Source organism: Hordeum vulgare, chromosome 7H, assembly GCF_904849725.1.
Source record: "Hordeum vulgare subsp. vulgare chromosome 7H, MorexV3_pseudomolecules_assembly, whole genome shotgun sequence".
Lineage (NCBI taxonomy): Eukaryota > Viridiplantae > Streptophyta > Magnoliopsida > Poales > Poaceae > Hordeum > Hordeum vulgare.
Genome location: NC_058524.1, coordinates 260,923,136 through 260,936,976, shown reverse-complemented (window position 1 = coordinate 260,936,976; position 13,841 = coordinate 260,923,136). Strand labels below are relative to the sequence as shown.

The window sequence follows — 13,841 nt, the reverse complement described above, 5'->3', positions numbered from 1 at the left end:
AGTCTTTATAGAGATTTTACTGGTGGACTACATACGGATGTATATAAACATACTTTAAAGTATAGATTTAATTATTTTACTTCGTATGTAGACCCTTAGTGAAATCGCTTAAAAGACTTATATTTAGGAACGGAGGGAGTATATCGTTTTAAGTTATTTTGCAGTCTTTTTTGTTAAATTTAAATTCCAATTGCAGAAACTCATGTCTATTTTGCCGATGCAAACAGACGTTTGTGGTTGTGCGTTGGAGTTGGCCTATAAAGAGAGGGAAATTTTGTCAAAAAAGAAAGTTCAGAATTAAGGACATCCACAAATATAATTCTTTGAGCATTTTATAGCTTACGCACACCAAAAATTCTCAAGTTCAAGCTTCATAGCTCAACAAGACAAAGTTTGGAAACATTTATTTGATAAATTTAACTTTACACTGATACAAATGATCAACAGAAACTATCAAGCACCGGAGGTGTGAAATCCAGGGAAAACGAGACTGGCGTCGTTACAGGTATGACTGGAGATGCAACAAAAAGGGTAGCATGGCGACGGTAACACCAGAGCTGGAAACAGCGACCTACAACGGGGTCAGGCCAACAACACCTGCAAAACAAGCATAGTCATGAAACAGATGCACTTGCTGACTCCCAACAATTGGCAGTTTGGCACTTAGAACATTAAAGACAGCAAACAGTTTCTGTAAAACAGCTACAGTGATTTATGTAAACATTTGACAGCTCACATAAACAGTGTATGTAAAACAGCTTCAATGACTTGCTAAACTTTTGTCTGATATTTTCTTTTTGCATCATCATGACATCATGTCATCATATCATTGAATGTCCCATGGCCAATGTCAACCAGAGAGAGCTCTCCGCTCCTCCGCGCCCCTATAAAGGCCCCCTTCCGCGCGGAAACCCTAGCGTAGCTCCTCTCCCATTCCGGCTGCCGCTAGGTAGATTGTGACACTCTTCCTTTCTTCCACTCCAAGCAGTCCACCATCGCCATGGCCGAGTCGAGGTCCAGCTCGACAGCAGCTGGACCACCGGCATGACAAGCCTTTCTGCACCATTTGCAACGTAGCCTCCAAGCCCAAGACCAATTGGAACGTAGCCTAGTCCACATCAAACCTCGCCTCCAAGCCCAAGACCATGGCGCCTGGGAATGGGAACTTCGGCTACATCTTCTTCCTCGTCGGCGATGCCTCCACAGCTCAACTCAATCCTCCTCTGGCCCCTTTTTCCTCACCGGCATTCTCAAGGTGAGCCTCTACGCCAAGCCCTCTCATTTTCCTTAGAGATCTCGCTCAGTTTCGAAGACTTGCGTAGCACTGCCGCCCGACGATGTTCGGCTCCGCTCAAATTTGAGTATCTAGCCTTTGTTAGCTTGCCTGGATTATGTAGTTCATCTTGCCTTCGTGTGGGCGCCTTTTCGATGCACATGTGACTCGTTCTTGGGCACCGTGGCGTCGAGTAAGGGTGCTACCTCCGCGCGAATGGTTGCCAGCACCGGCAAGCGCCACACGGCTCCTTTCTAGGATTAGATCACAATATATTGTGCCCCTCTTTCAGCATGGACACAAACTGATCCATATGGCTAGCCCCACTCAAATTCGTCTGTGCGTCCGCAATTCGAATCTCCATCGGAGCAAACCACCCTATTTTTGTTTTGGTTTTCTTTGTGTGGCTGACACATAGGTCCCGCAAGTCAGATCGTCAAGCCACAGCTGGGCCTCAGCTCAATAACGCCAGCCCTACACTACAGCGGGTGTGCGGCGCTTAGCTATTCCTCGCACCACTTCAGCCCAATATCGTAGCCCGGCTTATCTTGCCAATAGTAGTATTGTTATGACCGGTATACACTATAGCCGGAGGGGGCCCAATGGTGCAGGCATTTAAAAGCCCGGCCCAACTTATCTTATCATTATTAGGGAATTAGCCCAGTTTAGAGAGATTATATATACTCATGTAATGACTCGTTTTGAGACAAGCAGAAGCAATCATAATTTCTCGGCTTCCTTCAGGAGCCGAGACCCTAAACCCTAGCCGCCTGTCTCTCTCTCTCGCGCACGCGACCACGACGTCCCAGCGCCGTCGGCCGCGCCCTCCACCTCGCCAACCCTCCTTCCACCCCTACAACCTGAGAGCTCGCCCTGGTAGGGACTCAGTTCCTATCAATCTGGTATCAGATAGCTCGGGTCCAATCATGTCTACACCTCCGCCCACCCCCAACCTGCCGCTACCGGTCACCACCACGGCGGCCGCGCAACCCCGTCCGGGCCGCTCTCCGCTCCCGCCAGGACGCGGACTTCCGTCGCCATCGTCTTCACCCCGGCGGAGATGACGGCTGCGCTCCAGGAGCTAGGGCAGGCGGTTGCGGGCATCCGCACCATCCTCGTCGGGCCCTACGCCCCGCTGCGGGCCGCCGCCTTCGTACCCACCATAACGCAGCCTCAGCAGCTGCTATCGCACCTCCGCCCCTCTCGGTAACCCCGCATTCCCAGGGACTGCCGTTCGGCGGCTTGGGGGCAGCCTCAACTCAGGGCAGCCCGACGTCGATCCCGGGGGTGCCCATCCAGCACGTCTGGTTCCCCGTCGCTCTCTCCGTTGCCCGTCTGGCTAGCTGTGCCGGTCTACACGACGGCCCCGGGCCAACCGTACCTGCCGCCGCCACCGACTTCGCACCCGGCCGGGCAGTTCGACAGGCCCTCGGATCCCGCGGGTCCCTACGCGAGCGTGGACGGGCCCCTGTTCCACGGCTGTACCCTGCAGCCCGTCTACCCGGCTCCGTCGTCCTCGCTGCTCCGCGCGGATGAGACACATACCGCCGTCGGCCACGGCCAGCCACCTCCGCGATTCTCCAAGCTGGTGTTCGCCACCTACGACGGCACCGAGGACCCCCTGAATTGGCTTAACCAATGCGACCAATTTTACAAGGGGCAGCACAACCTCGCGTCCGACCGCACCTTCGCAGCGCCGCGCAGACGTGGTACTACGCTCTCGAACAGGACGAGGGCGGGATGCCACCATGGGAACGATTCCGTGATCTGTGCCTCTTGCTTCCCCCCCCCCCCCCCCCCCCCAATACGCGGGAGAAGGCTGGCGGAGCTTGGGCGCCTTCCGCTCCTATCCAAATACGCGGGAGAAGGCTGGCGGAGCTTGGGCGCCTTCCGTTCCTATCCACGATGCAAGACTTCGCCGATCGCTTCCAGGCGCTAAAGTGCCACGACCCCGACGTCTCGGCCCGCCAGCTGGCCAAGCTCTTCGTTAGCGGCCTACCGTACCACATCCGCGTGGACATGGAGATGTGCGAGCCACAGGACCTTCAAACGGCCATGTACTACGCCCGTGCGTTCGAGCGTCGTGCGGTGGCCATGCAGCAGGCGTCACCGTCCCAGGCCACTCGCCCACCGCCTCAGGCGGCAGTTTCCGCACTGGGCCGGCCTCCCCCAGCCACGGCCACGGCGCGCCGTTCCGCCGGCTTACCCCGACCGAGCAACTCAAGCGTAGTCGCCAAGGGTTATGCTACAACTGCGACGAGCCCTACTTGTCGGGCCACGTCCGCCCGCGCCTCTTCTACTTGGAAGCGGCGGACTACATCGAGGAGGACACCGCCGTCGCCAGGATCGGCGACCTGCCCGACCCAGTCGATGTGGCGGTCGCATCGACACCCGCTCTTGCGATCGCCCTCGTGGTCTCCCTCCATGCCCTCGCAAGTATACGGGCGGAAAAGATTATGCTACTGCCGGTGACGATCAACGGGGAGCGCCTCCTAGCCCTCCTGGATACGGGCTCCACCCATAACTTCCAGCCCGAGTCTACCATGCGTCGCCTGGCGCTCCAGCCGACGGGCGGGGAGCAGCTTCGGTTTACCATGGCTAACGGTGATCGCCTCCACTGCCAGGGGAATGCACGGCATGTCCCCATCGTCATCGGCGACAAGCACTTCACCATCACGTGTGTCGGCATCGACTTGGGTTGTTTCGCCTGTTGGAAATATGCCCTAGAGGCAATAATAAATAGTTATTATTATATTTCCTTGTTCACGATAATCGTTTATTATCCATGTTAGAATTGTATTGATTGGAAACACTAATACATGTGTGTGGATACATAGACAAAAAACTGTCCCTAGTAAGTCTCTAGAGGACTAGCTCGTTGATCAAGGATGGTCAAGGTTTCATGACCATAGACAAGAGTTACCACTTGATAACGGGATCACATCATTAGGAGAATGATGTGATGGACAAGACTCAAACTATGAACGTAGCATATGATCGTGTCAGTTTATTGTTACTGTTTTCTACATGTCAATGTATCTGTTCCTATGACCATGAGATCATGCAACTCCCGGACACCGGAGGAATACCTTGTGTGTATCAAACGTCACAACGTAACTGGGTGACTATAAAGATGCTCTACAGGTATCTCCGAAGGTGTCTGTTGGGTTGGCGTGAATCAAGACTGGGATTTGTCACTCCGTGTGACGGAGAGGTATCTTAGGGCCCACTCGATAATACAACATCAGAACAAGCCTTGCAAGCAATGTCACTAAGGAGTTAGTCACAAGATCTTGTATTACGGAACAAGTAAATAGACTTGCCAATAACGAGATTGAACTAGGTATAGAGATACCGACGATCGAATCTCGGGCAAGTAACATACCGATGGACAAAGGGAACAGCGTACGGGATTAACTGAACCCTTGACATAGAGGTTCAACCGATAAAGATCTTCGTAGAATATGTAGGAGCCGATATGGGCATCCAGGTCCCGCTATTGGTTATTGACAGGAGAGTGTCTCAGGTCATGTCTACATAGTTCTCGAACCCGCATGGTCTGCACACTTAAGGTTCGGTGACGATTCGGTATTATTGAGTTATGTGTGTTGGTAACTGAAAGTTGTTCGGAGTCCCGGATGAGATCCCGAACATCACGAGGAGCTCCGGAATGGTCCGAGGGTAAAGATTGATATATAGGAAGTCCCATTTTAATAACCGGAAAAGTTTCGGGTATTTTCGGCAGTGTATCGGGAATGCCGGGAGGGCCATCGGGAGGGGTCACCCATGCCGGGGGGTCATATGGGCCTTAGGGGTGGCACCAGCCCTTACTGGGCTGGCCGAGCCAGCCCCAAGGGGCCCATGCGGCCAAGAGGTCGGAGAAGGAAAAAAACCCAAAGGAGGGGAGGTTTCCAAGTAGGAGAGGAATCCTACTTGGAGTAGGATTGGAGGTGGACTCTTCCACCTCCTCCTATTCGGCCGAACCAAAGGAGGGCCTTTTGGCTGCCTCCTCCCCTCCCTCCCTCCTGTATATACTAGAGGATTTGAGGACAGCCCTGACCCTAATAAGCCACGTGTTGCCCCCTCTCTCCCCCTCTCTCTCTAGGTCGTTTTCTCCTCTAGATTAGTTCAGTAGAGCTTGGCGAAGCCCTGCTGAATTAGTTCACCACCACGCCGTCGTGTTGGAGAACTCATCTACCTCTCCGCCCCTCTTGCTGGATCAAGAAGGCGGTGATCGTCATCTAGTTGTACGTGTGCTGAACGCGGAGGTGCCATCCGTTCGGCACTAGATAGAGATGGATCGTGATGGGATCGCGGGACAGATCGTGATGAGATCGCGGGACGTACAACGATTTGGATCGCGAAGATGTTCGACCACATCAACCACGTTATATACGCTTCCGCTTAGCGATCTACAAGGGTATGTGGATCCAATCTCTCCTCTCGTAGATGGTCATCACCATGGAAAGATCTTATGTGCGCGTAGGAAATTTTTTGTTTCCCATGCAACGTTCTCCTTCATCGACTTCATCCTCGGCGTCGACTTTTTGTGGGCCCTAGGTCCCATCCTTTGGGACTTCGACGCCCAGTCGATGACCTGCTAGCGCCTGGGTCGCTGCGTCCGATAGAAGGGTGTGGGTGGCGCTGCACCAGCAGCGCCCCAGCCACCGCCGAGCCCGAGACGCCCCTGTTAGCTCGTCTTTTGCAGCACCACAGCGACCTCTTCGGCGAGCCGCAGGGCCAACAGCCCGCACGGGCCTACGACCACCGCATTCACCTACTTCCGGGCATAGCCCCCGTCGCTGTACGGCCATACCGCTATCCACAGCTTCAGAAGGATCAACTGGAGCGGCAGTACGCGGTCATGCTTGCGTTGGGCATCATCCGGATTTCGACCTCGCTGTTCTCGACGCCGGTGCTCCTCGTTCGCAAGACCGACGGCTTGTGGCGTTTCTCCATCGACTATCGTGCTCTTAACGCCAACATGTCCAAGGACAAATTTCCCAAACCTGTCGTGGATGAACTCCTGGACAAGCTACACAGGGCACGCTTCTTCACTAAGCTCGACCTTCGTTCAGGCTACCACCTGGTTCGGATGCACCCGGACGACGTCGTGAAGACGGCATTTCGCACCCATCATGGCCATTTCGAGTTCTTGGTGATACCTTTCGAGCTCTCCAATGCCCCGGCGACATTTCAGGCCTTGATGAACGACGTCCTCCGCCCCTACGTGCAGCGGTTTGTGCTTGTTTTCTTCGACGACATTCTCATCTACAGCTCCTCATGGGCAGAGCACTTGCAGCACGTCGCCATCATCTTCAACGAGCTTTGGGCGGACCGGTTGCACCTCAAACACTCAAAGTGCTCGTTCGGCACGTCGTCCGTTGCCTAACTTGGCCACGTCATCTCGGCGGAGGGAGTCGCCATGGATGCCGGCAAGGACGTGGCTATCGCGACCTGGCCGACGCCGCACTCGCCACGGGCCCTCCGTGGTTTCCTGGGGCCTCGCAGGATACTACCTGAAGTCCATCCGAGAGTTCGGCCTTATCGCTGCACCGCTCACTTGATTGTTGCGTCGCGACGCCTTCTCCTCGGATGGTGAGGCGGCCGACGCCTTCCAGTCACTTAAGCAGGCTCTCACCACAGGACCGGCCCTTTAGATGTCGGACTTCGATCAGCAGTTCATGGTCGACTGCAATGCCTCGGGGGTGGGGTTTGGCGCCGTCCTTCACCAGGGTGCAGGGCCGCTCGCGTTCTTCAGCAGGCCATTCGTCACGTGTCATCACAAGCTCGCGGCCTACGAGGGGGAGCTTATTAGCCTGGTACAGGCTGTGCGCCACTGGCGGCCATATCTATGGGGGCAAACCATTCCTGATTCACACGAATCACTAGACTCAAGTTTTTGCTGGACCAACGCTTATCCACCGTTCCGTAGCACCAATGGATCAGCAAGCTCTTCGGGTTCGACTTCACGATTGAGTACCGACCGGGCTGCCTCAACATCGTGGCGGACGCCTTGTCCCGCCACGACACCGACCACGACACGGGCGCCACCGACACCGCGGGCGTTGCCCTTTGCATCAACTTTGGGCCATCGTTCGCCTTCCTCGACGACGTCCGCCGCGCCACAGCGACGGCCGCAGATGCATGGCTACTTCTGCAGCGCCTCGATGAGGGCGACTTGTCGGCGCCGTGGCGCTTGGACGACTGGTTACTCCTGCACGTGCGGCGCCTCTTCGTGCCGGATCACGACGATCTCCGTCATCAGACCATTCTACTGGCGCACTCGGCCGGCCACGAGGGTGTGCAGAAGACTCTCCACCGTCTCCGCGCAGATTTCTATATCCCGGGCGACCGTGCGCTGGTGTGAGACTGGGTGCGGTCTTGCGTGACGTGCCAGCGCAATAAGACGGAGACGCTGCAGCCGGCAGGCCTGCTACAGCCCTTGAGGTGCCCTCCCAGGTCTGGGCCGACATCTCCATGGGCTTTATCGAGGGCCTCCCCAAAGTGGACGGAAAGTCTGTCATCCTCACGGTGGTCGACCGTTTCTCCAAGTACGCGCACTTCATTGTGCTCGGCCATCCCTACACCGCCACTTCCGTCGCGCGGGCTTTCTTCGACGGCATCGTCCGCCTCCACGGGGTTACGTCCTCGATCGTCAACGACCGTGACCTGGTGTTCACCGGTCATGTTTGGCGTGATCTTTTTCGGATGGCGGGCGTCAAATTGCACATAAGCACGGCATTTCATCCACAGACTGACGACCAATCTGAGGTAGTCAACAAGGTGATTGCTATGTACTTATGATGTGTTACAGGTGATCGCCCCCGTGCTTGGGTGGACTGGCTCACTTGGGCGAAGTACTGCTACGACACCTCCTACCACTCCGCCCTGCGTGCCACACCCTTCGAGGTGGTCTACAGTCGTCCACCTCACATCCTGCCGTTCCAACCCGGGACGGCCCGGGCTGAGGCGGCAGGCGCCCTTCTTCGCAGCCGGAATGAGATCCTCGCCGAGGTGCGCCAGCGTCTTCTCCGGGCCCAGCAGTTGTCCAAGAAATACTATGACGCCCATCACCGCGAGGCAGAGTTTGCGGTGGGTGACTGGGTGTGGGTGCGGCTTCTCCACCGCTCTACGCAGTCAATGAACCCTCACGCCAAGCGCAAGCTGGGTCCTCGCTATGCTGGGTTGTTTCCGGTGTTGGAGCGCATCGGCAACGTTGCCTACCGCCTTCAACTGCCGCCTAGCGCTCGCATCTATGACGTCTTTCATGTGGGCTTGTTGAAGCCCTTCCGCAGCGAACCACCGACGGCCGTGCCGGATCTTCCCCCAGCATCTGGCGGCCGTCTCCTTCCAGATCAGCGAAGGTGTTGAAGGCCCAGCAAAGCCGTGGTGTTTGGCGCCTCTTGATCCAGTGGCAAGGCCTTTCAGAGGAGGACGCCACTTGGGAGCACCTTAAAGAGTGCCGCAAGCATTTTCCTGACTTTCAGCTCGAGGACGAGTTGTTTGCGCAGGCGGGGAGTGATGTTATGACCGGTATACACTATAGCCGGAGGGGGCCCAATGGCGCAAGCATTTAAAGGCCTTGACCAACTTATGTTATCATTATTAGGGGATTAGCCCAGTTTCAAGACATTATATATACTCATGTAATGACTCATTTTGAGACAAGCAGAAGCAATCATAATTGCTCGGCTTCCTTCAGGAGCCGAGACCCTAAACCCTAGTCGTCTGTGTCTCTCTCTCTCGCGCGCGACCACGGCGCACCATCGCCGCCGGCCGCGCCCTCCACCTCGCCAACCCTCCTTCCACCCCTACAACCTGAGAGCTCGCCCTGGTAGGGACTTGGTTCCTATCAAGTATGCCATGCTTAGGGCTATGCTTAAGTTATGCCATGTCTACCTGAAGTTACCTACGGGAGATCACACCTATTAACCTGGCTCTGATACATTTATGTTACAATATGCTTCTAGAGATAATTTATATGGAACATGTAATAAAGGCAACAATGGGAGGTGCCCAGTGCATTGGTGTTTTGTTCCCCTCGAGCTTCCCTTGGACCCGAGTTTTTGTTGTCTTGGTCCAAGACTGAGTGTGCTAATCACTCGTGTGTGTGTGTGTGTGTGTGTGTTGAGAATAGTTGCATTTTCCATGGTCTTCAACGGTAAGCATATGATGTTGTTACTTTTACCATTTGTGGAGGTTATCCTATATGGCTCTACCCCCCTATGTTTTGCATATGTATAGGAACGCCGCCAAGTGGTTACCCTATATGGCTCTGCCCATCTTGCGCCATGTGGACAACAGTTAGGTCCGACTCGTAGCTCTGGTCGGACTCTCGATTCGGGTGAAACTCAGTTGGGTGGCTCCCTACACTTGGCCACGGGGAAGGGGAAGTGTCAAGTCGATCCCCCTCTGTAGGCATACCTTGTGTATGATAATTGTGTGGTACTATGAGTCGATCGACCGTGTATGGGTAACTTGGTGCACCCCTCAAGGGTTAAATCTATTCCAATAGCTGTGTCTGCGGTTATGGACTACTTGGAGATTGGTAACTTGAACATAGAATAACTTCACCTAAAATAATTGAAATTTGCCAACCGTGTGAGTGCCTTAGGGATTCCTCTTCGTTCCTTTACTTTTCAACGCTCTCTTTCCTTATCTCTGATAGACGCAAGTTGTACCGTGCCTCCCTAGGCTGCCAGCGCTTAGCCGCTCAACCCCCGACCCCTTCCCTTTGAGAATGTTGCGTATGTAGTGTAGTATGGATTTAAGTCTTGCAGAGTAATCATGTAATCACACTTGCTTTTACAAACAACGCTGCAGAGGACTACTACGACTCCGAGGCAAGATACACCATCGAGCTCTACGAAGAGTGAGGTCCTAGGTGGCAGTCTGAGTCCTCGTGGATGGGATTGTTTGCTTTACTTTCTAGCCTCTTTAGGCAAATGTTGTCAAACGTGTTTGTACTCAGATCTACTTCGCTTCCGTGATGTACTAATGTTATGTTGGTCATGACCTCTGGATGTAGTAATTTGCTATCTTGCTCGCTTATGAACCTTTGGATATATATCTATGTTTTGGTCATAGAGTTGTGTTGTTTCCATCCCACGGCATGCATGATGCGTGTATGGATATACAGTACACGTTGTGGGTAGGTTCTGGGAATCACTACTATACTTCGACTAGCGGGTTATCTAAATTACAGGGTTAAGCTTGCCTATGAGATGGGAATTAATCACCCATCTCCTCTTGGACTTGTGTGGGAATCTTGGTTCCCTATCGGAATGTTGTTCCCGAGGGGACTGCTGAACCAATGTGGTAGAGGCTAGGGTTCTACCAGGTCTCGAACGTAGGTTGTAGGGGTGGAAGTGCGGGCTGCAAGGTTGGGGACGCCAGCGCCGGTGGTTGGGCGCCGTCGCGGCGTGAGAGAGAGAGAGAGAGGCGGCTAGGGTTTGGGGCTCTCGTCTCCTGAGGGAGACAACAACAGAATATATTGTTTATTGTCTGCTTAATATCGAAGGGGTACATGTGTTTATATAGGAGGACAGCCTCCACTAAACCCTAGATAACTTGGACTCTAACTTGGACTCTAATATAACTTGGACTCTAAGATAGGTAAGATAACTTGGGCTAAGCCCGTAATTAACCCTGCCCATTGGGCCTCCTCCGTTGGTACGTTGTGCCGGTCATAACACAATGATTTTGGGCTTTCCCATAGGAGATGGCACTTGGCCAGTGCAGTTTGGATTCAGACGCTAATCTCGGCTTCCCGTATGATTTCCTGTGCTGGCATAGTTTAGTCTTGCTCCCGGGGTCCGACATATACCAAATAATTTGTAAGTTATGCTTGGTCTTTAATATTCATTCAACTTGCTACAATTTGTATATTAGATGGCTCATACAGATGCAATAAGTTCAAAACAGAAAATATTTAGATACTGCTAATAACTTTCAAGTCTTCTGATTAACAGCGGGAGGAGACTATACGAAATAATCGGATTGATTATACATTTACTATAAAATATTGTGAAAAGAAATGTATCAGAGAGCATACCACATGCAAGTCTTCCACCAGCATTTCCAGTACTGAGGCTGAGCTCATGCCCACCTATAATGAAAGAATAAAGAATGAAGCGTCTGAAACTGAAGGGGACAAAGATTTAGAACAAGTAGAAGTATACATACCTTTTCCCAAGTCATCTTCAAGCTCATGAACAACAAATGCTCTCCCAACAACTGCATTAGGGCCAGTCAAAGGAATCTGTGTAGAAATAATTCTCAGATTTGGTGAACCAAATGTTGGAACTTAAACCTACCACGCAGCAACTTATGCTAAGAGTAAGAATAAGATGTCTGATCTTATACCTGGCTATCGACAATGGTTGTCTCTGCCACACCTATACCACCACAATTAAAAGACAGAACCCATAAGATAAGTTAAGGTCCAACAAGACAGCTTCTGGAAGAAACATTAGAAATGTGCCAGTGATTGTTGCAGGTTATACCTTCAGCATTGGCAACAATGTTTCCCAGGTCACCCGCATGACGGACTTCATCTTCTGGTGCACCATGTGTCAGGCCGTTTGGGTTAAAATGTGGCCCTGTAATATAAAAAATTGCATTTATGTGCTGGAACATACGTATGTAGTATGTTAAAGGACAAGATGATTCAATTAATTTTTGCAAGTATCATAGTGAAAAGGAAACGGTAGCACAAGTTGACAAACACATTTTCATAGGATTTTTTGACGATGTCTGTGAAATAAAAACAAACTAAATTACGTGCAACTATAAACGGGTGACATTTGCGCACAGAAACCGAGCCCAATGAAAAATTAACCTGTTGATATGCATCCATTAGTCGTGTCACCGAACTCATGCTGCAAAATGAATGATCATGTCATTCTTACGGAGCAACAAATGCAAAACAGAGGTAATCAAGGAACAAGACTCACGAGGTGGAAACCATGAAGTCCAGGAGTAAGTCCAGTGATACGAACGTTCACTGTCGTAGGACCTGCTATAGAAAAGCAGTTAGAAGAGTAAATAGAGAAGTAAGATACAAACGTATTACCCTTTTTAATGTATTTGCAGTGATGCTGAGGCTTGAGATTTTAACGGATATTTCAGTTAGGATTTTGTGCAGCAACGGCCTTAGCAATCCATCATCTAAGCTCGGCACACTATTTTTTTCGGTACTTTTGAACTGAAAGTAAAATTTCTAAGGGACTTGCGCTACAAAATACTCCATCGGATTGCAGCTAGATTTAGTCATATGCAATGCTCTTAACGAAAGAAGAGTTCAGATACCAAAGAAGAGTGCAGATATATTTCATTGAAATGTAGAAGAGTTCAGATATATTTTATTGAAATGTAGAAGAGTTCAGATTAAGTTCGCAAGCACGAGTATGCTATAAGAAGAGGCAAATTCGCCGTGTGTCCAGGCAAAGGCAACTGGCGAAGCTTCTGAACGGTCAACAGGTGGTAAACAGGTGATAAGACAAAGGCGGATAGAGAATGAAAGGAAAGTGGAGCGCACGCACCGTCATCGTCCTGGGTGAGTGTGACGACGCCCTCGACCTGGGAGGTGCCCTTGAGCACCGCGACTGCCTTCTTGGTGGCGTCGGCGACGACGAGCGCCCTGACAGCGGCGGCCGCGCCTGCCGGGGCGGAGACAATTCGGAGCGAGTGGAAAGGGCAGGCAGAGGCAGGAGCCTGGAAGAGAGGCGCGGCGGCGGCAAAGAGGAGGCTCTGCGCGGCCATGGCGGTCGTCGGAAGCGGAAGAACTTTTTGGGTTGGTGGTGGTGGTGACTGGCGATAAGGTGGGCCGCGCGGCTTTATTGGGACAGATTGACGAACCCTCAAGGGGCCTAAGAGCATGGTTAATAGTATAGCCAACTGCTGGCTATAAGCATCTTTATAGCTCATCTTATAGCTGGCTTGTACAATAGTTAGCTGTAAAAGAGTACTACTTTTATCATATATGGCCTACCTTTCATTCTCACAAAGCACCTAGGAGCACGTGCTAGAGCCGGCTCTTCACGAAGAGCCCGCTTCCCTTCTCTCTCCTCTTCTCTCTCATCCAACTCAGCAAAAATATAGTATTTTAATCCTTACAGCCTGCTGACTGTACCTTATTGTACTTGCTCTAAGGCCTACCAAGGCCACATGTGGCTCATCACCACTCACGTCACGTGCCACTCCACCTTACGCAAGCTTCAGTATTCACGTGCATAGCACTAGCCGAGCAGCTTAGTGCCAGCCACTTTTCATGTGCGCTTGCAATCTACTACAATCACTCTCTTAGGTTAATTCCATATTAAATTCCATATTAAGTGGTCGTATGTGGACGCCACATTAGCCACATAACTATTAACTGGTCTTTGACATAATTCCGTATAAACGCTAATGGCTAACGCGGGCAAGTTTCATATAGTACATCCTGAATAGAAAGCAATACAAATCAAAAAATAGTTTAACAAGTCAATACAAATCGAGCTAGGCGTTGCCCTTGAGCCTTCATAGGTGTTCCATCAAATCGTGTTGCAGTTGTTGATGCACGTGT

The 13,841-nt window shown here is 51.9% G+C and overlaps 1 protein-coding gene across 1 annotated transcript; it reads right to left on the bottom strand.

Annotated features, from left to right (window-relative positions):
• Positions 1-306: 306 nt before the first annotated feature.
• On the bottom strand, positions 307-13,132 carry LOC123408991 (superoxide dismutase [Cu-Zn], chloroplastic). Its single transcript, XM_045102001.1, has 8 exons — positions 12,820-13,132; positions 12,232-12,293; positions 12,117-12,156; positions 11,782-11,877; positions 11,642-11,673; positions 11,462-11,537; positions 11,331-11,384; positions 307-597 (listed from the first exon to the last, which is right to left on the bottom strand). The coding sequence occupies exons 1-8, from the start codon at positions 13,037-13,039 to the stop codon at positions 572-574; spliced, it is 606 nt and encodes a 201-aa protein (XP_044957936.1). The 5' UTR covers positions 13,040-13,132; the 3' UTR covers positions 307-571.
• Positions 13,133-13,841: the final 709 nt, after the last annotated feature.

What these genes read in the sequence shown, in the direction of transcription:
- LOC123408991 (XM_045102001.1), bottom strand. Translation starts at nt 13,039, where the DNA reads ATGGCCGCGCAGAGCCTCCTCTTTGCCGCCGCCGCGCCTCTCTTCCAG. An exon ending in GACTTCATGGTTTCCACCTC is followed by an intron (nt 12,157 to 12,231) that starts GTGAGTCTTGTT and finishes TTCATTTTGCAG; the next exon opens with CATGAGTTCGGTGACACGAC. An exon ending in CAACCATTGTCGATAGCCAG is followed by an intron (nt 11,538 to 11,641) that starts GTATAAGATCAG and finishes ATTTCTACACAG; the next exon opens with ATTCCTTTGACTGGCCCTAA.